The following is a 27,969-nucleotide window of genomic DNA, read 5'->3' as shown; positions in this document are numbered from 1 at the left end:
TTACATTAGATTTTTTTCTACTAAACCTGATAACATCTTACCCTGGACGACTAGACATCATTTAATAAATACTGCTGTACTTACTCTTAAAATGGTTTCTGTTCAGGAAAAATGATACCTCGAGAGTGTCCCAGGGCATCCTAGAAAACAACCTGGCTAAGAATACAACAGATACCCTGAGAGTCCATGCAGAATTCCATGCGAGATTTGGTGCAAGATACTCCAGAGGTGAAACCGAATTAGCAACTCTATCTCTTGGTATAGTGTTTTAAACTTAGAAACTCATCTAGAGCTTTCTCTTTATAAAGAAGACCCCAAACACGCCAGTTCCCTCCACTCGTTTTTAAAAACTTTTTAGCAATTTGTTCTAATTAGTTATACATGACAGTAGAATGTACTTACGTATTTTGATAAATTATACATAAATGGAGTACCATTTCTCATTTTTCTGATTGTGCCTGTTGTAGGATCACATTGGTGTAGTCACATATGTGCATGAGGTAATAATGTCTGTTTCATTCTACTATCCTTCTCCCTCCACTCAATATTTTTATTACTGAAGACTAAGTGAAGAGGCCTTGAGTTTTGTTTTTCTTAATAATAACCTGCGTCTTCTGGGATACCCTTTTCATCTCCTTAGTGTTTTGTGAACACTAAACAAATTGGAGTTAAGTTTGCTACAAAGGGAGATGTAATTTGTTCTCAATAGTTTTTGATGGCAATTCAGAGGAAATACATGTGCTTCTCAGATACAATGACATTAACTATTAGAAATCCACTCTGGCAAAACCCAATGTGGTTTTCCATATCTGTTTCCCCAAAACCATGATACTTTACCAGACAAACTGGTTGTATGTTTGTTCTTACTTATCCCACTTTTCTAGGGACTCAAAGGCTTCCAGGCTCTTGGTGAATGAGAGTTTTTTTCTCATTTGAATTTTTTTAAAAAATAGAAGAGTCAGGACTAGAATAACAAGTGACAACTTCTTTAGTTCTTTTTGTCTAAGATAATTTTTTCATTATTGTGTTTTCTGAAATGTCAAAGGTAATAACATGCTAATTTGGTAGAAAATTCAGACAACACAATGGGAAATAAGTGAAAGTTCATTCTCTGGGGTAATTGATACCATTAGCAGTTTGTTTGATATTCTTTCAGACTTTTTTCCCTATGCAATTCATATTTACATATACACACAAACATAGCTGTGGACACAGAGGGAGATCATTCTGTGTGCTGGAGTTCACAATGTTTTTCTCTGCTGACCCCACCGTGGTGGTGCAGTCATGGAATGGACCACACTTCTAACTGTTCCTCTATTTAGAGACCCAGGGTTCTAGAAGAGCCTGACCAGAGGCTGATTTATTATTTGTTTGGTTTCTGAAAGGATGTTAAGGATACATTTTCTGGTCAAATTAAGAGATACTTGGGAAGAGTTTCTGATTTGAAAATAAAAAATCTTGGAAGTACTAAACATTGAAAATAAATGTCAAAAACTTCATTTTAGCTCTAATTATGCCCCACTAACCCCAGATTCTCCCAGCATATCCATCACAGATAGCTCATGGGAGCCACCACATAACACCTGTTAGCATAATGCTGAACTCTTCAGGACCTAGTTATATCAAGTATCTCTTCTCAACCCTTCAAATACAGAGTGAGTTTTTAACACTCTGTTAACCCATCTGAAATAGCTTTGCAAAAGCAAAGAAACCCTTATTCGACATCAAATCTTAATTTCTTTATCTTTTATGACAAGCAGTAGTAAGTTACAGAGTTTTGAGAAAAGAAAGACAAGACAGCTGGTACCATATCATTGCGCCTAGTTCCATGATAAAAATGTTTGGGGAGGGAATGTTCCGAGTGTACTGCCCAGTGAGCAAAAAGGATGATAAGTGAGGCGGAAAGAGAGAGCCATGCAGTGAAATTATCAACACGAAACAAAGGGAAAGAGGTTCTGCTTCGGAATGTGTGATAGATTTCCAAATCTCCCTTCAGAAAGTTTAAGAATCTGATTGCCTAACTCCAGTCTGTCACCTATGGACAGAAAGAGGAAGAGGAGAAGGAGGAGGAGGGAGAAGAAGGATGAGGAAGGGTGAGGCACGATGTGGGCATAGCACTGGGAGGCCCCTGGGCCCTGGCAGGGAGTGAGTATTGATCCTGGAAGCCTTGCAGGAAACATAATGTGCATACTCATGGGTGATGTATTTATTTATGAGTTATACCCTGTCAGCTTCCAGAAAAGTTCGAGGTGGCCCACCTGCTAGTGAGGTAATGCTTCCTACACACACTGAGCCACTCTGGGGAGTGAAAGAACAGAGATGTGAGTCATCACCCAGCTGTTTAAGAGGGGGCGTTTCTTCTGAATAAGAGGCCCTCAGATGCTGTGAGTGCTCACAGTAGGAGTCCAACAGCGTAAGGCTCACCTCCTTGACATTGCCAGGCAGTCAGTGAGTTTTTCAGATAATTGAAGCTTCTCCCTTTAGAAGGGAATCTTTGTTTTTTTGGTACCAGAGATTAAGCCCAGGGTTGCTTAACCACTGAGCTACAGCCCAGCCCTTTTTATGTTTTATTTTGAGACAGGGTCTTGCTACGTTGCTTAGGGCCTTGCTAAGTTGCTGATGCTGGCTTTGAACTTGCAATCGTCCTGCCTCAGCCTCCCAAGTCACTGGGATTACAGGCGTGTGCCACGGAGCCTGGCTAGAGGACAATCTTTAAAAACTTAAAAATATTTTACATGGAAACCTCTGTGTGGTGAAGACAATGTACTTCTTTCTCTTCATAGATGATTGATATCAACTGAAAAAAAATGAGGGAAAATGCCATAATTTTTCTAGGTCTTTGACTTATATTTTTATAGAGAGATAATTCACATACCATGAAATGCACCTTTTAAATATACAGTTCTGTGGTTTTTAAAAAATATACTCACAGAATTGTATAACAATTACCACTGTCTACTTGTTGGAAATTTTTTTTTATTCCAAAAAGAAACCCAGTATCCATCAACAGTCATCCCTCTTCTCTTCTCCCGCAGACACTAATCTACTTTCTGTCCCTGTGGATTTGCCTCTTCTAGATATCCCATGTAAATGGAATTATATAAGATGTAGTTCTTTGTGTCTGTTTCCACTGAGCATGTTTTTAAGGTTCATTCTCACTTTTTAAAAAAATATTTTGCAGTACTGGGGATTGCAACCAGAAGTGTTCTACCTCTAAGCTACATGCCCAGCCCTTTTTATTTATTTATTATTTTATGTTGAGACAGGGTCTCCCTAAGTTGGTGAAGCTGGCTTCCAACTGTGATCCTGCCTCAGCCTCCCAAGGTGTTGGAATTACACAAAGGTTCATTCTTTTCTTTTCTTTCTTTCTTTCTTCTTTTTTTTTTCTTTTTAGTACCAGGGATTGAATCCAGGGATGCTTAACCACTGAGCCACACCCCAGCTCTTTTTTATATCATATTTAGAGACAGACTTTTGTTGAGTTGCTAAGGGCCTTGCTAAGTTGCTGAGGCTGACTTTGAACTCATGATCCTCCTGCCTCAGCCTGCCAAGCTGCTGGGCTTACAGATGTGCACCACTGTGCCCAGCCAGGGACATTCTTGTATTATGTATCAGTACTTTATTTTTAAAAAAAATATTGAATAATGTTCCATTGTATGGATGTACCATATTTTGTTTATTCATTTATCAAATGATGAACCTTTGGGTTCTTTCCACTTTTTAGCTATTGTGAATAATACCGCAATGAGCATTTCACGTATAAGTTTTCATGTGGACATGTGATTCAATTTCCTTTCTCTCTCTCTCTCTCTTTCTCTCTCTCTCTCTTTTTTTTTTTTTTTTTTTGTCTGGTCGAAGTAGAACCTTTGTTCCAACAGTCATTGGTGCTATATAATTAGGACAAGGCAAATCTTCAGGAGTGAATGGGTTAGTTGCCCCTGAACTCTGGGTCCCCCAAAGGCCTGAGCTTTTGGAGTTCAAATATCTATTTTTAAACAAATTTTCAGATTTCTTCTGTTTAATCAGCTGTCACTTTTTGCTTTTGATGGTGTGAGTCTGTCCCAGGAGGACACAACATTTTAACCTGGGCTTCTGAGCTCTAGAGAGAACAACCTGTTACAATTGTCAGCTAAATCAGAAGTAAACGGGGGTCAGGGGATGAAGCTCAGTGGCAGAGTACTTGCCTAGCATGCACCAGGCCCTGGGTTCAATTCCCAGTACCACAAAAAGAGTAAATGGACTCTGAGTTAAGAACCAAGGTATTTTCCTAGGAAAACACAGCAGAAGCTTTACTGTTGGCTGGGTAGTGTTTTTATGTGTCTTGGGTGCTTGCTTTTGTGTTCTCCACCATGCTTAGGACATTTAGCTTTGTTAGGTCTAGAATTTCCAGTTAAGGTTTTATTGCATAAAGGCTCTAATTTCAGACAATTGGGATTCAAGTGTTACTTCTGCTGGCATAGGAAAGTCCGGGTAAGAATGGCTGGACTGATTCTAGTAAGAAGGCTTCTCATGAAGCTCTCCTTTGTTAGGAAGGGAACTGCAGAGATGCCCAGAAATGTGCCATCTGCAAAGCACAGGTTAAAATGCCCCCTTGGTATTTTGGACTAAGGCATGATAAAAGTTCAACTAACTGGAGTTTAAGTCAACTAACTGCAGTTTAAACAAGACAGAGTTTTGCCATTTTGCTTGGTGACAAAAAAGTCCATAGCTGCATGGGTCGGTGGGTCATGGTTATCCAGTCATAATAACCCTGACTCCTTCCTTCTTTCTCTTTTGCCATCCTCAACACATGGCTTCCAACCTCAGGCTCACTCTAGACTGCAGTATGGCTGCTGGAGTACCTTCCCCCTGTTTGTCTTCCAGGAGGCAGGAGGGAAAAAAGGCAGGGTCAAAATATACCTCCTGGCTGAGTAAGCCCCTTTTTCCATAGCTTTCCTTGATGGCTTACCCAGTGTCATCCTCTTACATTTCATTGGCCTCCTGGCTTCAAGGGAAGCTAGAAAAGGGCAGTTTTAAAACTGGGGACACTGGGAGTTCTGTTAGTAAGGAGAAAAGGAATAAGGGGGGAAAGATAGAGGAAGGAAACTTAAAGTCTCTGCCTGGGGCTCCTTACAGCTCATGGTTTACGATGGATGAGGCAAAGGAAAGTTATCGCAGTGTGATACACAGAGCACGCAGCTGTGTAGAGCTATTTAAGGGCCCATCCCTGGACCATTTCAAGGTTTGTAGGCTTACGTTATTAAAATGTGAATAGACATTTTTCCAGAGAACATATACAAATAGCCAATGGTATATGGACATCCACATCACTAACCGTCAGGGAAATGAAAGCCAAAACAATGAGCCACAATGAGATAACACCTCACACCTGTTAGAATGGTTGTTATCAAAAAGGCAAGAGGTAACAAGTGTTGGCAAGAGCTTGAAGAAAAGGGAACCTTGTATACTGTTGGTAGGGATGTAATTTGCACAAGCATTATGGAAAACAGTATAGGTTCTTCAAAATATACAGAGCTACTATCTGACTCAGTGACTTCTTCTGTGTATGTGCCCAAAGGAAATGAAATCAGTACCTCATAGAGACATGTGCATTTCTATGTCCATTATAGCAGTATTCAAAATAGCTAAGATATGGAAACAACAAAGTATCCATGGATAGATGAATGGATATATATATCTACATATCTATATATAGATAGATAGTTAGATAGATATAGATATATGGCACACATATGCAATGGAATCTTATTCAGCCTTAAAAGGGAGATTCTGCCTCTTGTAACGACATGGATTGAACCTAGAGGACATTATGTTAAGTGAAATATGCCGGGCACAGAAAGAAGCAAACTGTATGACCTCACATGTGGAATCTTTAAAAAGTTGAATGTATAGAAGTGGTAAATACAGTGGTTCCCAGGGGTGGGGAAGGCAAGGAAATCAGGAATATGTCAAGAGGTACAAACTTGCGGTTAAGTAAGAAGAATGAGTCTAGCGAACTAATGAGCAGCATGAGAACTAAAGTTAATAAGATTGTATTACATACTGAAAATTTGCTAAAGGAGTGGATTTTGGGTCTTATCACACACACACTCACACACACACACACACACACACACACACACACACAAAGGATTGTTGAGAGATTGTTGAATTGTCCATCTCAGTTCTTTAAGGGGAGAATCAGAGGATTTCCTAGAAGATATGGGATTTCAGAAGAATATTAAAGGAAATGATGCTGTGAACAGACCCACTTCAGGTGTGATGGGAAGGCTGGCTTGGAGCTGGGACAGTGTCACTTGCTCTTCTTTGTTCCCATTGTATTCATGAATGCCATTGGTCAGGGGTAGCCAGGGCAATTGTGGGAGGTTCCTAGAGTGGATAGGTGGGCAAGGAGGAAGTTGCTTGACTTCCATGAGAATCTCAAACCTGAAACAGACTCCTCACTATGAGCTGTAACTTCCCAACCTCTCCCTGCCTCTAGTCTCATTTGAGCATTCCTATTTTTTAATTACTTACGTTAAACTATATATTCTTTTAGAGAGGTATTACTTAAATGGGACAGGAGGGGATGGGGGCAGGAAAGATAGTGGACTGAGACAGACATCATTACCCTCTGTACATGTATGATTACCTGAATGGTGTGAATCTACATTGTGCACAACCATAGAAATGAAAATGTTGTACCCCATTTGTGTACAATGAGTCAAAATGCAGTCTGTAAAAATAAAAATAAATTAAAAAAAAAACAAATTAAAAGTTTATCCCCCCCCCCAAAAAAAAAGAAGGAAAGGTACTACTTAATGTCATAACAAATACTACTAATTATTCACCTCATGCTATATTGGACTTTAAAAGAGAGATCTTCTTTGCACCCTCTTTTTCCTCAGCTAAAATGCTGTTTGTTTTTTAAGGAGTACAAACCATAAAATAAACAATTTAATCTAAGTTCCTATTTGAGTTGCATTCTAAAGATGCCAATTTAAGTAATAAAAGAGTTTTATTTGAATGTGAGTCACAATTCTATGGTAGAATTTGTTGGGAACTTGATGTCTGGGATAGAGTGACGAATAGCAAATGTCTGTGCTTGTTCCGAGCCTTGTGATACTGGGTGACCTTGTTCAAGTCATTTAAATGTTTAAAAAATAAGGAATTTGGGGCCAAAAAACCTCTTCCAACACGAAGGTTTTATGAATCAAGTTTTTTTTTTTCTTTTGTTGTTGTTGTTTTTAAATACTGACTAGTAGGTTAATGTCTTTTTAGCTCTGATGGTGATTACCTTGTGATTTAATCCTGAAGCAACACTTTGGTTGCTGAAGTCAGGGGATCATGCTGCAGTTCATCATAACTGCATTTCTACTCACACAAATTTACGCTCAGTCCTAATTATTTATAATGATATTTAAGATTGCCCTAAAGGTAACCCGTTATATGAAAAAGGGAAATGTTATTTTTCACTTTGAAAGTTACTTGATGTGGGCATTTGGGAGAATCTGACTCATTATTAATGATTTATTTGAATCAGGTCTTACATATTTCATGGCTATTTCCACTCCTACCTCCCCAGGGACTGTGAACTCACCAATATTTCTCCTCCCTCCTGTTATTTTCAACCTTTTTAACACATAAACATGTTCAAGTCTGTTCCATCCTTAAAATTACTTCTCTCCTTAGCTTGAATTTCCTCTTTTGTTAACACGTAAATCCCTCAAAACAAAAACAAAGCAAAAGCACTATGCCCACTGGCTTGCTTCCTTGCCTCTGTATCAAATTCTAAATCTCCTGCTGTCTGGCTTCTGTTTTTACCCCTCTACTGATGTTACTTCACTAAAGCCAACAGTTAAAGCCAACAGTTGGTAGATTCCTATGGATGTTTTCCAGGTCCTTGTCCTATTGGCCATCTGCACTGCCCTGCGTTCAGCTACCAGCCTCTTCCTCCAGGAGCTCTAATGCCTTGACTTCTCTGCCATATCACATCCTTCTGGTCTTCTGGTTCTTGTATGTTTCTGGTTTTTGTTTCATGTCTTTTTTTCTTTTTTTTTTTTTTTTTTTTGTGGTGCTGGGGATTGAACCCAGGGCCTTGTGCACTGTTTTGTGTCTTTAGTAGATTCAGTTCCATCTATTCTTTAAATGCTGAGTGATATCATTTTATTTTAATTCTTTATCTATGAAAAGTAGCGGAGTTGGAATGAATAATTTCTAAGGTCCTTTCAAGCTTTAGTATTCTCTAAAGTCATACCAGGAGTCAGAATTCACTGATTCAAATTACAGAAAACGCTTGTGTTTCATGTAGAAAGAAATGTAGTGACTGATGACCTAACAACTGGGCTGTAATTCTGCAAGTGCATATTGTTGGCTGCTTCTTTTTGAGGGAAATCATGAAAGTTGGAAACTAGTATGGCATCATTCAGCAGTTTATCACCACGTGGGAGAGTGACCAGGGTAAGGCATGGTTTCACCATAATGAACACTGACCGTTGTGTAGGACTTGAATTCTGTGACTTGGAGAGAAGATGGTGTGGATGAGTTCTTTGGCCTCCATGGCCTCCACACATTGACCACACACAGGTCATGGTGACATCCTAGAGGACTGAGAAGATGGGAGCCACCATTGTACTGACACACCCCCTGGAGATACCGTGGTTGACTAAACATGGCAAATGATGATAAGTATTTTGGCTTTGTCCAATTTACCTTTTTCATTAAAACTTAATTAAATGATAACGTCAGTTCTTAATAGTAATTTAGTTATGTATACTGCTAGCTAAGATTTTACTCAAAGCAGTGTTTAATATGATAAGCAAGGGCAGGAGCAAAAACTTAAGGGTATTTGGACCTCTTTTAAAGAGGGCAGGGTGTAGACACTTGGTGGGGAGGGGAATGGAAGAGAGAACTCGATGGAGCTTCTGTCATTTGTACCTGTGGAAGTACTTGCAGATGCTCTCATTTGTGAGTGTACGAAGTTCCTTCAGTAGGTGTTTAATTCTGTCAGATACTTTACGTCCTAGGCACTCAAGGCTGAGTTAAAGTGTGTGATTAGGGGATGTAGAGTATAATTTTCTATTTTTGGAGTTCATGTAGAATTGAGAAATAAGGTTATAAAAAAAGATATTCAATTTTAAGTGAATTATGGGTTGTCAAGAAAGACCATACATACATTACCATTATTAGGTTAGATTACATCCCCTACTGAATTAGACAAGGTTACAAAATATAATCAGTAGGTCATCTCTAAGCCATGGGAATGATTCCCTAAGTTGTGGCTCTTCCTTAGCTACAGCAGAAACCATACTAAGGCTATAACTAATAGGATGGTGGACATGCTGGGCCACGGAGACAATGGCAGGGCTCTATTCCATTTGCCTAAGTACACACCCAGAGGACCCGTATTCCTGTGTGTTTGGGCCCATGCCTCTGCTGCTCTGAGATGGGATGCAGGGCTGCTGCACCTTGGCATCTCTTCCTGGAAGCCTTAGAACACCAGATGGGCACTCAATGTAGGGTCTGAGCATTGCATTGGCGATCTGCACAACAGTGGTGCTGGCTTTTTGCCTAACCTTTCAGAGCAAAGGACATCCAGCAAGACTCTCTTGGGAAGCATATTAACTTCTGTGAGTCACTGCTTTTCCATCTCATTTATGATTCATGACTTAGGCTATATTTTTAGCTTTTATTTATTTGGGTCTGAGAAGTGGGCCGGGTGGAAGTGTAGTTCAGAAACTCATGGAAGAATGAGGAGAAATTGACATCATACTTAAGCCAGGGTTGCATGAAATTTGGTTGTATTACTTAGACATTCAGCAGACCTTAATTAAGCGCCTACAATGTGCCACATATTGTGCTGTACTCCAAGACTGTAAGGATAAATGAGACTCAGGTTCTGCCTTGCATGAGCTCAATGAACTATGTGGGCAGATGGTTTATGGATAATTAATGTAGTGTAACACCTGCCAATACTCCCAGTTGTATCTCTGGACTTTAGGTGTATTGAAGTATTTAGAATTTTTGAAGCACCCCTTATCCTTGGCCTTACTCTTGCACACGCTATGTTCATTGCCTGGGAATTCCTTTTCCAGCCTCTTGCTTGTCCTTCATCACTCACCCCAGCATTCCTTCTGAAAATCTTCCCTGACCCCTGAGGCTAACCTGGAGCCCCTCCTACATACTCCCATGGTCCTTTGCATCACAGCACTCTCACATCCTATAGCGTGCTCTCATCAAGGTCCCCTCACAGGAGTTGAGGCTGATTCATCAGCTCCCCAAACTAAGGCAGGTGGAACTGAAGACAAGCCAGAAGAACAACAGGGTCATCCCAATATAGTAACTACCTTTTGCTGAGTCCTTTCTATATGCCAATCCCTTTGCTTAACATGGCACATGTTATTACTCTATTGACGCCTCATGATGATCCTATGAGACAGATACATTTTTTAAAATCGACTTTTCAGAGAGGTAACCAAGGCTTTGAGGTTTGTAGTTATTTGCTCAAGGTTTTACAGCTAGTCCATGCAAAGCTGAGATTCAAACCCAGGCCTGTCTGACTTTCGAAGCCCACACTCCTACTCTGTGCTGCCTTCCTTCTTCCCTTTGATGGTTTTCCAATCAGTCAGGATGGGCCAGGTCTTTCTCTGTTAACACGTATCCTCAGCGTCTCAGAATTTTTTGCTTTAGCTGAATGTTCTAACACACCGGCTAGAGCTCTGCTCTCAGTCACCTGGGCTGAGGGCAGCTTCCCAATTGCAAAAAAAAAAAAAAGGAGATAGGACAAATCAGTCCCATAAGTGATGTTATTGGCCTAATGAGGAACCTCATCCAACTTCAGAGAGGCTAGAGAAGTACAATTCTACTATGTGCAGGGACACTGAGAAATTGGAAATGTTTGTGGATCTGCACCAATGACTCCCACCTTTACAAAAGAAAGGAGTGAGGGAACTAGAAAGATGAAAATAAAAGAGAAGGATAAAGTGTCCAGAGGAATGAGAGCATTCCAGGAAGTAAGAAAAGTCTTTTTAACCATAAGTCTCTGGTTAAACAGCTGCTGGGATCAATTATTCAGTTGTTCCTCCTGTAAATAGCGCAGTTAAGGCTGCTTCTGTTCTAAATGTATTAATGCTTTGACCCATCTTGGGATTTCCCTTGGTCCATCAGGGGAGAATAGTCAATTGCTATCACAAAAGCAACTTAATCTGAGTAAGGCAAGCTTTTGCAAGCCAGTATTTCAGCTCTCATTTTCATTATGAAGAACCAGTCCTACCAGGTTAGTGACTTTCCTCAAGAACAATAGAGAATAGCATTCTTGGTCTCCTAGTATTAGGCTTCCACAGTGATAAAAATCTCTTAAAAATTTGCTTAGGAGGCTTGGACATAGAGCTGACATTTGCTTCTCTCTCAAAGACTTGAGTTAAAGCTATTAGTTGCAACTTTTGAATCTCAATAGCAACATTAAAACTAAATATAAGATACCAGGCCCCAGGGAGTTTCTGCAAAGAGCTACACTGAGTATATTTTAGTCAGGGAGAATTCACCTTTGTACCCTGTAGTTCCTGCTTTCCTAGAACACAAAGGGTGACTGATGTAATGTGGAACCAAAGACAGTATTTACTGTTTTATGTGGTTGCCCTAGTCCATTTTCTGTTACTATAACAGAATACCTGAGACTGGGTAATTCATAAAGAATAGAATTTTATTTGGCTTACAGTTCAGGACTCTGGGAGGTCCAAAAGCATGGCACTAGTATCTCGGGCATCTGGATAAGAGCTTACTTGCTGCATCATAACATGACACAAGGTATCATGTGGTGAGACAGAGCAAGTGTGCAAGTGTGCTAACTTGTGCCTCTGTTCCTCTTCTCAAAAAAACCCACCAATGCTATCATGGGGTACCCTCCTTCATGACCTCATCTAATCCTAATTACTTCCTAAAGGCCCTACTTTCCAATATATTAACATATGAATTTGGATGTTAAGTTTCCAATACATGAACTTTTGGGGAACACACTCAAACTTGGCAATCATGGATATTGCACTCTTTCAGTCACACCATTAGTTATTATATATGTGAAAACACTTATATATATATATATATCTCAAAACATTTGCTGCCATCAGTGATGCCTGGCTTTACCACTCTTCTTTCTCTTTATAACTATCTATCATCTATCTATCACGAGGATTTTGATTGTTAAAGGAGAGACTCAATGTAATAGCTTTAAAATTTTTTTTTTGAGTTATAGATGAACTCAATATCTTATTTTATTTATTTTTTTTATGTGGTACTGAGTATCAAACCCAGTGCCTCATGTGTTCTAGGAAAGTGCTCTACCACTGAGCCACAACCCCAGCCCACAATGTACTATCCTTAATCAAGAAGTTTTTGGGTTCTTGAATTTATTTTCATGTTGAGTATCTCCCCAGATTAAATCCACTGTGGTACATGGGGCTTTTCAGGAGGGTATGCACAAAACTTCTGTCTGACCCAGGTGCCCTGGGAGAATACTGTCAGCAAATGCCTCATAGATCAGATGAAACACTTGAGTGTTAGTCAGTACCCCAAATCATTGTGTACTGTACTATATTTTTTCATAGATGCAAGGATTAGAGTCTCCCCCAGGTGATAAACTTCTTCTGGGGAAGAAGGTGACATGGAATAGAGTGGATTTAAACACTAAGGATCTGAGTTCTTCTCCATTTACGTCTATGATTCTTTCGCCCCTTTTTAAAATTTTTACCCAGTGTGATTTTTCTGGCCATGCTCAGCAGCAGAAAGAGCCACTTGTGGCTTCAAACACGCGGATGCAAAGTTATCCCTTAGGTGAAGTCATAGCTCTCCAAATTGTGTAATTTTTGCCACAGGGATAACCTCAAGATGAGTGACTTTGTCCTTGTTCAGGTCTGTAGGCAGAGATTAAAAAAAAAAAATCCTATGTGTAAGTGGTTTTCAATGGGAGTAGGACGTCGGAATGACACTGCATAACAGCCTTGTGGGGCACAGATGGTTGTCATACTTTCCTTGCCCACAGACAACCAACTTTTTTTTTTTTTTTTTTTTCAGATGAGTTAGAAAATTTCTTTGGATAATTAAAGTCAGCCCATTACCCAGCATAATACAGTGTCATGAAAGCACTAAACAGACCATGATCTTGAATGTGTATTGGTTTTTGGCACAGAAGACATTTAATTTCAGGTTCCTGGGTTGCCCACTGTCAAAGAGAAACTTTTTTTCTGAATCAGCTTAAAACTTCCCTCACTTAATTCTAAAACTCCCCAGGAAATTATACTTAAGGTATTAGCTCTGCTTACATTAGGAAGACTTGCAATGGAATCTCAGTGAGCAGAGACAATCCGGGCTTCTTCAGTCATTGTGTGTGAAGAAGTGTACTTAGTGGGGGAAGGGTGTGATGGAGAGGGCTTGGGCCAGGAGCTACAGACCTTTCCCACTTCACAGCCCTGACTTTTGGCATGGGCAGGAACCCTGGAGAGGGAAAATCCCTCTTGGGGAAATAAGTGGAACACACAACTTACTTTTAGAAGGTTTCATCTTTGTAAGCACTAAGGATTTAGAAGGTTGAAATTCCCTGGTTGCCAAGTTCCCAGTTGTGAATGTATGAACAAATTGAGATTTTTAGGCTTTTGAACCGGGACGTAAGGAAGAGCTTTTGACTGATGTTTGGATTTTTAAAAAATGTGTTCCGTGCAATCAACTAAACAGTATTTTGAGGGACTGTTGTGTGCTAGGCAGTATTCTAGGTGATCAGGACAGAGCAGACATGCCCTCCGATACTAACCTTCTTGTGGGAGACACAGCACAACAACAACAACAACAAACAAATAATATTTTCAGCAGTAAAAATCTGCAGAAAAACAAATGTAAAAGGTCCGGGAATAGTGGAGAAAGGAAAAGTGTTAGCATCTCTGTGCTCTTGGATGGGAGATTTGAGGGTGTTTGCTCTAAGTTCACTCCTAAGAGGAGTCCATGTTGCCAAGATCTCTTGTGCATTTTCCTTTGGGGGAGTCTTTTCCTCTAAATCGCTCCCCATTCCAGAGAAGGGATCCCTGTCTCATTGCCCATCTGCCTGGGTTTTCACTTGATTATTACACTAATAGGGAAGGGATTTATTCATTCCCTTCTCACAGACCCTCATTCCAACTCAAACCTGGCATGAGGAAGGCTTTGACCAGCTTGGCTTCAGGATTATTTTAACTGGAAATATATTCCTTTAAGAAGGAACACATTACAGATGATCCAGTTAGGATGTAGGTTATTTTAGGACTTCCTGAACATCATTTCTTGGCAATTCATTCAAATAAATCATTTATTGCACTGTAAGAGGTGCTGGGGATAATGATGAGTAAGATTCACTCTCTGCCCTTGAGAAGCCCATAGTCCAGTTGGGGGCATAGACATCAATACAGATAAATTGCACTAAATGAGAGCAACGTGGGGGCATGACTAAGATGCTCTGGAACCCCAAAGAAGGAGCAGTGAATTCTGCCTGCAGGGTACTAGAGAAGATTTCTAACAACTGTAATAATTTCTAATTCTCATTGATTTATTCATTCACACTCATTCATACATATTTCTTGAACATGTTATATCAAGGGTTGCAGATATTGCTTGTTTGACCTCATGTTGTTTCTTCTTTGATAATTGCTTTATTGAGGTATAATTCATATACCATACAATTCACCCATTTAAAATGTACAGATCACCTTTTTAAAAGTATATTTCCAGAGTTGTGCAATCATCACCAATTTTAGAATATCTTCATCAACTTCAAAAGAAGCTCCGCACTCTTTAGTAGTCACACCCCATTCCCCCCAAACTCCCAGTCCTATTTGCTAGTGTTATAGATTTGTCTATTCTGGATATTTCATACTAATTAAATCAGGCAATATGTGATCTTTTTCACTCAGGTTAATATTTTCTAAGTTTATTTATGTTGTAGCATGTATCAGAACTTCATTCCTTTTTATTGTCAAATACTGTTCCATTGCACGATTATACCACTTTTTATTTATCCTTTCATCAGTTGTGGACATTTGGGTTGTTTCTACTTTTTGACTAGTATGAATAATGCTGCTATGAATATTTAAGTGCAAATTTTTATGTGGACATATGTTTTCAGTTTTCTTGGGTCTATATCTAGGAGTGGAGTTTCAGGGCCATATGGTATTTCTGTTTAACTTTTTGAAGAACTGACAAGCTGTTTTCCCTAGTAGTTACACCATTTTACATTCTCACAGCAATGAATGAGGGTTCCAATTTCTCTAGATCTTTATTAGTATTTGTTATTTTCTGTTTGTTTGCTTTCTTATTCTTAAAATTATGGATATCCAGAGATTGTGAAGTGATATTTCAGGGTGGCTTTGATTTGCATTTCCCTAATGATGAGTGATTATTGAACACTGGTCATTTGAATATCTTATTTGGAAAAATGTCTTTTTAGATCTTTTGTGCATTATGAAATTGGGTTATTTGTCTTTCTATTATTGAGTTGTAAGGATTCTTTATATATTCTAGATGCAAGTCCCTTATTAGACATATCATTTACAAATATTTTCTACATTCTGTGAGTGGACTTTTCACTTTCTTTTGTGAAAGTGTTTAATTTTTATGAAGTCAAATTTATGTATTATTTCTTTGGTTGCCTGTGTTTTTGGTATCATATCCAAAAAAACCAGTTACCTAATTTAAGATCCAAGGTTCTGATGAGTTATGCCACTTATAGTTTTAGCTCTTATATTTAGGTCTTACAAGCATCTTGAGTTTATTTTTTCATAGATTATGAGGTAGATGTTCAACATCATTCTTCTGAATATAGACATTCAGTTGCTCCAGCATCATTTATTGAAGACTATCCTTTTACCCACTGAATTATTTTGGTATCAAATTAGTTGATAGAAAATGTGAACCTTTATTTCTGGACTGTCAATTCTATTCAGTTGATCTGAAAATCTATCCTTATGTCCCATACTACACTGTCCTGACTATGCAGTAAGATTTGAAATTGGGACATGTGAATCATTCAACTTTTTTCCTTTTTAAGGTTGTATCATTTATTCTAAGTCCTTTGAATTTCCACTTGAGTTTAGGATCTGCCTATCAATTTCTGTATAGAAGTCATCTGGGATTTTGATAATAGTGTGTTGACACTTCAGATCAGTTTTGAGAGCATTGCTATCCTAACAATATTGAGTCTTCTGATCTATGAACATGGTTTACCTTTCCATTTATTTAGTTCTTGAATTTTTTCAATAATATATTGTAGCTTTCCAAATATGTTTTGCATTTATTTTGTTAAATTTATTCACAAGTATTTTATAGTTTTTTTCTATTGTAAGTGAAATTGCTCTCTTAATTTTATTTTGGATTATTCATTGCGGCTTTGCAAATAAAGTCTGATAAAGTGAATAGTTTGGATCTCATTCTTTTTGTAGGTCAGGTAGTTCCAACTTAGCTCTAACCTGTCTACTTTCTTAACTCTGACTTCATTCACTCATTAATCATTTTATTAGTAAGCACTAAGTTTTTGTTCTTTGGGGGACATCTAAATTAGATGAGGTTTAATTTGGAAAGGGGATTAATATTATGAAAATCTTTAATATGACTGTTTTAGTATACACATCCTATTCTTTCTCAAAAGTTACTTCAAGTCACATTGAATTTGCTCATCTCAAGAATATTGTTGAGCCAGGCTTTACAGAGAGTATACAATGAAAAAATAACCATCCCTGTTTTAAAAACGATACAAACACATTGACAAATAGATGCCATATGGGCAACTGACGTTTTATAAAATATCTAGGAATTCAGGCAGTATATAGAGATGGGCTCAGAGAAGTGAGTGGTCAAGCCTGTGGGTAAAGAGGAGAGGAAGAGGGAAGGTTTCGTAGAAGTGACTTTTGTATTCCCTTCTGAATGATGTGTAGGAGTTGCCAGATGGATGTGGTTAAGAAGGGTATTTCAAGATCAATGGGCAGAGGAAAGGTTCTGGATCGAAATGAGGTGGCGAGTTCAGCAAAATGACTGGGGCTAGTAAGATGGGAGGGCAAGAAAGGGAAGAAAAGACTGACGATTTCAGCTGGGGTTGGATAATCAGAGGCCCTGACTAGCATGTTAGGGAAGCTGGATCTTTTTCTGAAGATTGGCGTTTTCTCCAAAGTGTGTGTCTTGGACCACCTGTAGCAGAATGACCTACGTGCTTATTAGAATGGGGTTTCCCATGCTTACTGAAGAATCTGAGAGCTCAGAAATCTGCTTTTAAATTTCCCAGGTGATTCTGAAGTTCTAACATTTGAGAAGCTCTGCTTTAAGGATGGGGTGACTATAAGGTTTTAAGTGGCACGGGAATGGGATAGTTTGGAGTGATAACATGCTATATGTGTTTCAATAACATGCTGGTTGCACTGGGAAACACAGATTGAGAGACACATGGGCCCCATTTTAGGAAGGACTGTTTTAAAGGCAGCACTGGAATTGAATTCAGGTACAATAAAGAACAGACTGGGCCATTCTTGAAATATCTAAGACCTGAGCATGTAAACTGTCAAGGGTCAGAATCAATGTTTTGTATTTCTGTTTGTATTTACACAGAGATTCCTTTCCCAGGAGGGCAGTTAAAGTCAAAATCTAGTTTGGGGAGTAGGGAGCTAAATGGGCTGATCTCTGCTCTGCCTACCAAATGCATATAATTGAATTCATGAACATTGAATATGCATACAGTGTGAGTTCCTTGTGTTGGAATTGAGAGAAAGAGTGTGCTTGCCCTAGGATTGTAAAAATTGAGGCAAGGAGTGGAGTTGAGGATGGAAACAGGGCAGATATGAGCAATGATATGAAGATTGCAAGGATGGGGCTTAGCTCCACATTGGATGAGAGATTTGAAGGAAAGGGAGTTGAGTTTTCTGTTTATGTAACTAGAGAGATAGTGACACTATTGGCTAAGATCAGAAATGTAAATTCAGGAATAATTCAATGTATTGAATTTGAGATGCAAGTAGAACATTCATTTTTTTAATGCTGACCTAGAGGTGAGAGAGAGCTTGGGCTGAAAATATGCGTGTCATTAGCACCATGTAGCTATGATAGGCATGAGTCTACATGCTAGGAATTCATTTTCTTGGACTGGAGTTGAACCTAGGAATTAGTTTTTAATGCTTCCCTAGTGATTCTAATATGCATTCAGGGTTAAGAACTACTGGTATAGGCTGAGAAGAGAAGGAACATTGTCTAAAGAAAAGATGAGATGAGGGGGAAGTAGCAAAGGAGACTGAGAAGGAGTAGGCAGAGAAGAAAGATAATAAATCAGAGAAAATACTCTCATAAAAACCAAAGAAGGGGAGCAGTCTGAGGAAAAATAAGAGTGGGTGGAGAGCCACACTTTACTAGAGTGAACCAGGAGGAAGTAATTGGTTTGTTCAGAAGGTTTCAGGGGTGTTGAGGCCAAAAGCTTAACTATGGTGAGTTGATGCATGAATGGAAAGTAAAGAAGTAGAGATAATGTCTCAAGGTTGTATAGGAATGTCCTTCCTTGACCTTTTTTTTTTTTTTTTTTTTTTTTTTTTTTTTTTTAATGGGAAAGACTAGAAGTTATTTAAGGAAGCAGGAAAATCCCCCAGTGTCTTTCTGCCAACTCAGTGGCCTCTACCATTGTTGAACATTTATTGCATGAAGGTCAGACCTTCATACTTGGTCTTCACTATTTAATTATTTCATAACTGTTGTTCTTCCTTATCTTGCTACCCTTATTTTAAAAGTGCAGGGGCTAGGCCTTAAACTTCATAATATTCTCTCATACTTTGAGAATGGGGAAGGTATATTCTAAAGAAAACATGCCATTGATAAAAAGAATTCAACAGACAATATTTTTATTATGTATTGTGTGCATGTACAAATATGTAACAACAACTATAATGTACCCATAAAAATTGTGGAAGAAAAAGGAATTTAACCCTATTTAAGAAACTGTGGTTCCTAGAGTTGAGGTGGTAAGCTTGTTTATTTCATTTTAACTCTAAAATAATACTACATACTTATTTTTAAAAGCATGTCTGTTATGGTTTGGATGTGAGGTGTCCCCCAAAAGCTCACATGTGAGACAATGCAGGAAGGTTCAGAGGAGAAATGATTGGGTTGTAAGAGTATTAAGTGAATTAATCCCAGATGGGATTAATTGAAGCGGTAGGGTGTGGCTCGAAGAGGTGAGAATTGGGGTGTGGCTTTAGGGTATGTATTTTGTATCTGGAGAATGGAGTCTGTCTCTGCTTCTCTGATTTGAGCTGCTTTCCTCTGCCATGTTTTTCCTCCATGATGCTCTGTCTCACCTGGAGCTCCAAGGAATGGAGCCAACCTTCTATGGGCTAAGACCTCTGAAACCGTGAGCTCTCAGATAAAACCTTTCCTCCTCTCTACAGTTGTGCTGGTTGAGTCATTTAGTCACAGCAGAGAAAAAGTTGACTGAAACAAAATCAGTGCAAAAGTATGAAGTAAAAATGAAAAGCTGCCTCTTCCCAGCACAGAGGCAGTCACTCTTAATCTAGACACTGTGGACATTCTTTCTGAGGATATGGGGGTGTATCTTTTTTCCATAGGTAATATCCTCGAAGTCACCCCTCTCTAGAGTCAGGTGAGATGTTTTCTCAAGGTTATACAGGAATAACTAGTTGTCACTCCTTTTCTCTGAAAACCCCAGTAATTTCACAACTGGAATGGATTGCCCTAGATATACACGACCATAAATTGGCTGGTCACTTTTCACTGGGAGCAAATGATTGAAGCTCAGACAGTACAAAAATATTATTATTGGGGTGTGCAGAGAGCGAGTGAGCTGGGAGTTAGGTAAGCCACCTGCCAGGTGCTGAATGGAAAGGTTGCCTGGGCACTATCCAAGCTCTGCCTGCATATCTTTGCCACAAGGTCAGGAATTAGGGAAAGTTTTCTGTCTCATGTGCCACTCCTGCAGTCCTAGGGGAGCCTGCATTCACAACCGATATCACATTGGGCCCCCAGTCTCGTCACTGTGTTACCGGGGTCAACTAAAGGAGGGGACTGGGAGACTCTAGACAAACTCTTTCCTTTTTACTCCTGTTATGCAAGGTCCCAGCAATGGGCAGTGGACCCTAGATTGAACCCTAATTCAGTTTCAGTAAATAAACGAAACTGAACCAGGCCCTTCTCTTGAATAGGCTTTAATTTCTTCTTCTATTAAGTGAAGTTAATAGCAGTGACTCACCTCATAAAAACAGAAGTCATCTCTTTCCATGGTTATCCTGTCTTTATGAGGCCAGGTTTCTTAAGAACAGAGACCATGTTTCATGCAGATCTGCATTTAATAAATGAATGAAAGTTATTGTCATCTCTAGTTATTCCCACCATACTGAACTTCTCCTCCCTCAGGCCTTGATATTCTGCCACTCTATTTATGCATTTATCAGGTACCTAAACAAGGAAGTGGACAGGTTATTTTCATGGACCCCACCTCCCTGCTTCCTCATAGCAATGGTTTCTAGGTGCAATGGACTGTGATTGGAAGATCGATTCCATTCAAGGCTTTGGGGTAATTGTGACAACAAGCAGTTGTGGCTTCCTCAACAGGTGCCTGCAGAAGGGCGAGGAATCGCACTCATTGTCAGTTATCTCAGACTAGGACTCACAGTTCTTCAGATCCTTGTGTTGTGTCACAGTGAGGCTGACCAGAGGTGTCACCGGAACCATTGTTGACAGTCAAGTATATGAATCAAAGTGCATTACCATGAAGGGATGGAATCCCACAGCAAGGCCTGGGCCTGCCTTAGAAAGAAGCAAATAAGGCAGCTATTGCTAAGAAGTGTGATTAAAAAAACACCTTGTAGAATGCCTCCCATCTCTTGGCCCCAAAATACTACCCCTCCTTTCACTGACAAATCCCATCACTGGTAATTCATTTCATTGAGTTGAGATTTGCCCCACTCCGTCACTCTCCTGCACATGGGTCTTAGAGCTCACCAGCTTTGGGGTGTCTCTGTCACAGCTGGCTCCCTTTTCTCTTTGCCCCCCCCCCTTCACACACGCAGCCTACTCTCCTTTCCTTTTAAAGTCTCTGCCATCTACTCTCATTTGAGATTGGCCCCAGCCCTAGCCCACAGGCAGTCTGAAACATGGGGCACATTGACCCCTGCTTGCCACCCCACTTTAAACCCCCCGTCTAGGTTGTTGCCAGTCTTTGGAGAACGGTAAGCACAACACACATGGAGCAAATCACCAGGCAATCTAGAACCTTCCAAAGGCAGCACCCCCACCTCTAGTGCCTGCATCTTTCTCCTGAGACCTTGCCATTCCTGTTCTCCTTGTTCATCTCCCCACTTGGAAAGAAATTCATCCCCCTCAGCCTCTTCTCCTGCTCTGCTTGTTGTAAAGGTTCAGTAGAGTTGAACACTAGGTGCTTTCTGGGTTCTTTCAGCCAGCATTATGGATACCCACTGGGTTCTTGGCACTATCTGAGGTGCTTGGATTAGGGTGCTTGTAGCCAAAGAAATGGACAAGCAAATTACAAGTAAATTCAATTATCCTTCAGTGACATAAGGTGTCATATAGGACTCTGAGAAAGAGTGGCAGTAGGGAACCTCTAAGGAGGTGTTGTTTGAATTGAAACCTGAGGGATGAAGAGGACTCAGACTTGCAGAGCAATGGGGGACAATTTTGAGAGAACAGTAGAGGTCAAGGCCCTGCCTTTGGGAAGAGTAGGGTGTATCTGAGGAAAAAGAAGGAGCCAGTGTGGCAGCAAAGTGCATAGGGACAGAGTGACAATGATGGAGTTGGAAGGGTGAGCAGGGCCAGTAAACACAGGGTCTAGGGGTTATAGTCATAGGGTTTTTTTGTTTGTTGGTTTATACTGGGGATTGAACCCAGGGGCATTTTACCACTGAGCTAAGTCCCCAGACCTTTTCATTTATTTTGAGACAAGGTCTTGCTAAGTTGCTTAGAGCCTCACTAAGTTACTAAGACTGGTCTTGAACTTTGGATCCTCCTGCCTCAGCCTCCTGAGTAGCTGGGATTACAGGCATGTGTCACGATGCCTGACAGTGAGCTTGTTTTTATAGATGTTAAGGGTGTTAAGCAGTGAAGGCTCATGATCTGGCATGATTTTTGAAAAATCACTGTGGCAGAGGGTGAAAAATGTAGGTGCTTGGTCACCTTTTCAAAAAGTGTACACTGATAAGCCAATTAGTACCACCTTGCCTTGCATTTGTGATTTACAACTGCGGGAAAAGATTATACCTCTGTACCAACAAGGTGTTCTGGGGGAACTGGAGGCGTAGCCTAGAAGTACTCCCCAAATTGCGTGGGGAATCTTTCTTTCCAGGGCCAGCACTGTAGGAGACAGGGCAGCAGGAGCTGAGTTGGGTTGTGAATCAGAAGAGGGTACTGAAAAGCAAAAGAAACCGAAGCAACCAGTGAGGACATGTAGATAATCTTTTTGATTTACCTTGAATGTGGAACTTAAATCCTTGTCCTGAAAAGGACATTTCTAAATCAAGTTTTCCTTTCCTAATAAGCCTTATGGTTTATTGAACAGAAATCCCTAGACATCACTTACTTCCATGTGGCAGGTACTCAAGCCTTGGGAAGGTAAGCGTGATTGGGACAGAACAAAATATCCAAGATGTTTCTTGTGTTGCTGTTGGAAACTCAAGAGGAGTGTGACTAACAGTGGTCTGGCTGAGAACATTCCAGCCAGTGTGTTCTCCCCAACACTAGGCTCAAGGCGATACTTGAGCACTGAGCTAGTCTTAGGATGCGAATCTAGAGAATCTGCTCAGAATACTACATGAACTCTTTGGAGAGCAAAACCTCCCCCACCCAGTTCCTGCCATCTTTCCACAGTGTTTTCGCCATATCCAAGCAGAGGGAACTGGAAGGCTTCCGAAGGAAAGCTAAACAGGAAACATGTCATTTCCAAGGAGCTGACAGATCACTTTCAATCAAACTGCTTGGCTCTTAAAACATTTCCAAAGCAGTACTCAGAGAAACACTCTCCCTAGTCAACTAAGGCTCTGCTAAGAGGATTTCCTCCCACGGCCTCACCTGGCAAAGCTACACAGAAGACGAAGTCTGCATCCCTACACTTCTTTTCTCTACAGGATCCAGGATTCAATTTTCAACTGCCAACTTGTTATTTCCTGGCTATCCCACCAGTGTCTTACAGTCAATGGATCCCAAACGAATTCATCATCGTCCCCTTCCTGGCTTTCCTGTTTCTGTTGATGGCATTACCATTCCCTCTGCTACCCTGGCTGAAAAAGTCTGAGTCATTCTTGACTCATCCTTCTCTTATTCTTCATGTCAAATCAATTACCGAATCTGGTAGCATCTATTTCCGTGATGTCACTTGAATTGGTCCCCTCCTCCCTATTGGGACCATCCTTCCTCCACGTGGGCTGTCAGTACCTCCGTCTCCACAGGAGCATCCTCCTAACTCACTCCCTCACTATTAACCCCCGCTTCACACTGCTGCAGACATCAGCCTCCTCAAACCCAAATTGCATCAGGCTGTTATCAGCAGCCCGCCGTGGCTCCCCACTGCTTCCACATTAAATACACACTGTCTTTTAGCTTCATATGTCACAATTCCTTTTCCAACGTTCCATGTTCAAGTTAAACTCACTAATCACTGGTGTGGAACACAACTTTTGTTTCTTGAACTGCTTTAATATTTCAGCGATTTTGCAAAAGATGATAAGATCGTCTTATGTTACTAACTTCTGTGTTATATGTATGTCTCTGCTCGTTAGAGTTTCTCTGAAGATTGGACATTCCTATATTATTTGTCTCACTTTTTTTTTGCCTCCTGTAATATTCAAGCACTTATACATAGTAGGCATCTGAGAGCTTTACACGTGTGAAATAATTTAGCTTTTACAACAATTGTATTTCCATTTTACCAATGACAAAACTGTGATGCAGAAAAGTTAAGTAATTGGCTGTGATTCCCTAATGAAGAAGTGGCAGAGACAGGATGAAAATTCACACCATCTGGCCCTGGAGCCCACACTCTTGACCACTAAACTCACATCCATCCCTATTCCCTGCATTCCTGGCAACAATAGTTTGCATTTTGCTAATGTTTTATAACTGAACTGAAGTGTAAGCCATGTGTCCATTAATGGTCAGATCAATGACAGTTGGAGTGTGCATATGTAACTTGACATCAGGAACTTCCCAGGAAGTCAGTATTTAGCTAAGACCCAGCTTTGTGGTATTTTTGTCCTACTTGTTCTTATTTTTTTCTTATTCTAGTACATGGGCTGTATTGAAGTGCTGCAGTCAATGAGGTCACTGGATTTTGGAATGAGAACCCAAGTTACAAGGTAAGTGACCAAAAATTATGGGGAGGTTTAAGATCTATAGTTTAAAGTCACAACCATTTCTCCTGTAGGAATTTCATGTAAGCCTTCAAAGTCATTATGGGTTTTTGTCCATATGGCTGGAAGGCAGAACATACCCCAGTGACCTTGCATCTCATGTGGCTTTATCTCATCATGGGAAAATTTCCCAACTGTGTGGCAGAGCATCTGTGTTCCATATGAAGACTAGTAAGATGATTCAGTCTACAGAAATAGCTGGTTTCCCAGGTACCAAAGTACTTAAAATTATGTCTGGAAATAGGACATTACAGAACCTCAGACCTGTCAAAGAGGCAGCTAAAAATAAGAGCAGGCAAGAACTTTTAATATAAAAAATCCCAAGCTGTCCTCATTTATACCATCCCTGACATGAGACTCTGTCTGAGTCTCCCTCCTTTTTGTATAGTGAGCTAGATGAAAGAGTTGAACTGGGGGGCAGGAGCCTTTAAGCAGGTGTCCCCAGGAAGCTTATGGGAAGAAATCAATCTTTGTTATGTAGAGCTCAAGTAAAAGACAGAAATACAAGGCATGGTTCCTTATAGCCAAGTTCAAAGCAAGGGTGTGAAGGAGAACATGTAAGTGAGAAACTGATAACTGAGAACCCTGTGAGGTGAGAGGAATGAGGTGAGGAGTCTAGGATAGTGGTTTAGAATGAAGGCTTGGGCATCTGTGGTAGATGGTGCTATGTCTCAGGGATGTGCCCATCTGGATCTGTGGGTGCTTCCTGTTCTGAAGTTGAAGGTTCTTTCTGTGAGGAGAGGAACTTGTTCTAATGCTCAGCCCATGGACTTCTGGGGCTAGGAAAGTATCCTGTGATCCAAAAATTTGAAAAAGAGCCTGTTATGGTTTGGATGTGAGGTGTCCCTCATAAGCTCATGTATGAGACAATGCAAGAAGGTTCAGAGGAGAAATGATTGGGTTGTGAGAGTCTTAACCTAATCAGTTAATTAATCCCATTAGGGATTAACTGAGTGGTAACTGAAGTGGTGGGGTGTGACTGGAGGAGATTGGAACTGAGGCGTGGCTTTGGGGTATATATTTGGTATCTGGAGAGTGGAGTCTCTCTCTCTTTCTGCTTCCTGATGATGCAAGCTGCTTCCCTCCACCACCTTCTCCCCCATGATGTTCAGCCTCACCTTGAGCCCCAAGGAATGGAGCCTGCTATCTTTGGATTGAGACCTCTAAAACTATGAGCCCTCAAATAAACTTGTCCTCCTTTAAGATTGTTCTGTTCAGATCTTTTAGTCACAGCAGCAAAAAAGCTGACTAAAACAGAGCCTTATTGCTCTTTAAGAGAATCACAATGTGCAATGGTATATTAAGAACTCTGAGAAGTCCTGTGCTATAGTTTAAAAAACTAACTTTACCTCAAATATTTCTAAACTTATTTGGACCAAGAATCTTTTTTTTTTTTTTTTTCATATAACAAACAATCCATGTATCCCTAGGGTTCCATGGGATACACTTTAGGAAATGCTGATTTGATTCTCTGCTTTATGCAGCATTGAAATATGTCTTTGCAAACTTCTTACAAATCTTTGGTATTCCATCTGGAGTCAAAGAAATGAGGTATAATTCTGGTTTTTTTTTGTTTGTTTGTTTGTATTCTTGACACCTACCCCATCCCTAGAACATGGAAGAGGTTCGGTGGATATTTATTAAATCAGTGCATGGTTCCTCTTGACTCCACTTTCAGTATTTGGAGACAGCTACCACTTTCTTCTCTTCTTTATACCTTCCCTTTCACATTCTTAGCCCCTTTAATTATCTTCAAGTGATGTGGGGTCTGGATTACTTTCTACCCTGTTAAACCTATTTTGGAAATGTTTTAAGCTTTATTTCACTTTGGTGATCCTTAGTTTGAGAAAACCTTTCCTCTGATTGATACTCCAGGTGTCTGGGATGGGGCACAGGACAAAGGAATGTCCACTCTCTGGATCTGAGGGCTATGGTCTGAATGTGCCTTTCTCCAAAAATTCTTTTTTTTTTTTTTGGGCGGTGCTGGGGATTGAACCCAGGGCCTCATGCTTGTAAGGCAAGCACTCTACCAACTGAGCTATATCCCCAGCCCCAAAATTCTTATATGAAATTTAATTTCCAATGTGATAGTATTAAGAGAGGAGTCCTTTACTAAGTGATTATGTCACAAAGGCAGAGTCCTGGTGAATGAGTGCTCTTATAAAAGAGGTGAGAGGGAGCTGTTTGCCCTTTTTGCCATGTGAAGATGTACTAAGAGGCTCCTGTCTATGAAGCAGAAGCCAGACACTGACTCTGCTGGTGCTTTGATCTTAAACTTCCCAGCTCTCAGAACTGCAAGAAATAAATTTCTATTATTTATAAATTATTCACTCTAATGTAGTTTGTTATAGCAACAGGAATGAACTAAGACACTGATAGTGACCTTTTTCCTGTTCATTCATCCATTTATTCATTGACTCATTCTCATTTACTCAAGTATTTATAGTATATCCATTAAGTCCTGAAACTGTGTAAGAACTAAGGATCCAGCAGTGAATAAGACAAAAAGTCTGCCCTCATGAAATTTACATTCTGGCTGGGAAAATGGACTATGGCAAGGAAATAGATGTGCAATATAGTTTTAGGTAGTAATAAGTGCTATTACTAAAACAGTAATGCAGAAAAAGTGGAGAGATGTGTAGGAACTGGGTTTTTAAACTTTATTTTACTTCCTAGTTATAAAAACACTGCATGTTTACTTAGAGTGTTGGGAAATGCAAGTATGAAAGAGGAAATTACTCATAATCTCACCTAGAGATAATGTCTATTAACATTTTGTGTTTTGGAATAGCCTTCCAGTTTTTTCTTCGATACAATGTTTTCTGTAGAAAAAATGAACAATACTATATATTTCCTCCATATTGATCATTTTCCCATTGCTCCAATTTTTTTTTTCCTTTTTTTTTTTGGTACTGGGGATTGAACCCAGAGGTGCGTGTTACTGAGCCACATCCCAAGCCCTTTTTATTTTTAATTTGGAGACAGGGTTTCACTAAGTTGCTTAGGGCTTTGCTAAATTACAAAGGCTGGTCTCCAACTTGCAATCCTTCTGCCTCAGCCTCCCAAGTTTCTAGGATTATAGGTATGTGCTACCATGCCTGGTGCTATCATTTTTATTGTGTGTGTGTGTATATATATATAAATTTATTATTTTAACCAGTTTTAAGTATGCAATTCAGTGTCATGAAGTATGTCCACACTGTTGTGCAACCAGTACCATCATCCATCTTCAGAATTTTTTCATTTTCTCAGAATTAAGTAACATACTCATTAAACACTAACTTTCTATTCTCTGGCTCCTCACCTTCCACAGTCCCTAGAAACCACCATTTCTACTTTCTGTCTCTATGATTTTGACTAATCTAAGTATTTATATAAATGGAACATACAGTATTTGTTCTTTTCTTTCTGGCTTATTTCTCTTAGCACAATGCCTTTGAGGTTGATTCCTGTTGTAGTATGTGTTAGAATATCATTTCGTATTAGCCCTGAATACTATTCTATTGCATGTATATTACATTTAGTTTATCCATCCATCAGTCAAAAGATACTTGGGCTGTTTCTTTAAAGAATT

The 27,969-nt window shown here is 39.8% G+C and overlaps 1 protein-coding gene across 1 annotated transcript in view; it reads left to right on the top strand.

Annotated features, from left to right (window-relative positions):
- SHC4 (SHC adaptor protein 4) overlaps positions 1-27,969 on the top strand; it is a 123,554-nt gene that overhangs the window by 12,260 nt on the left and 83,325 nt on the right. Inside the window, exon 2 of the mRNA XM_079128798.1 lies at positions 24,271-24,341. Within this exon, the coding sequence (XP_078984924.1) occupies positions 24,271-24,341 (71 nt within the window). The remainder of the gene's footprint in view (positions 1-24,270; positions 24,342-27,969) is intronic.

This window comes from Sciurus vulgaris, assembly GCF_902686455.1.
Source record: "Sciurus vulgaris genome assembly, chromosome: 2".
NCBI lineage: Eukaryota > Metazoa > Chordata > Mammalia > Rodentia > Sciuridae > Sciurus > Sciurus vulgaris.
The sequence above is the reverse complement of the archived record's forward strand: the minus strand, read 5'-3'. Positions and strand labels throughout refer to the sequence as shown.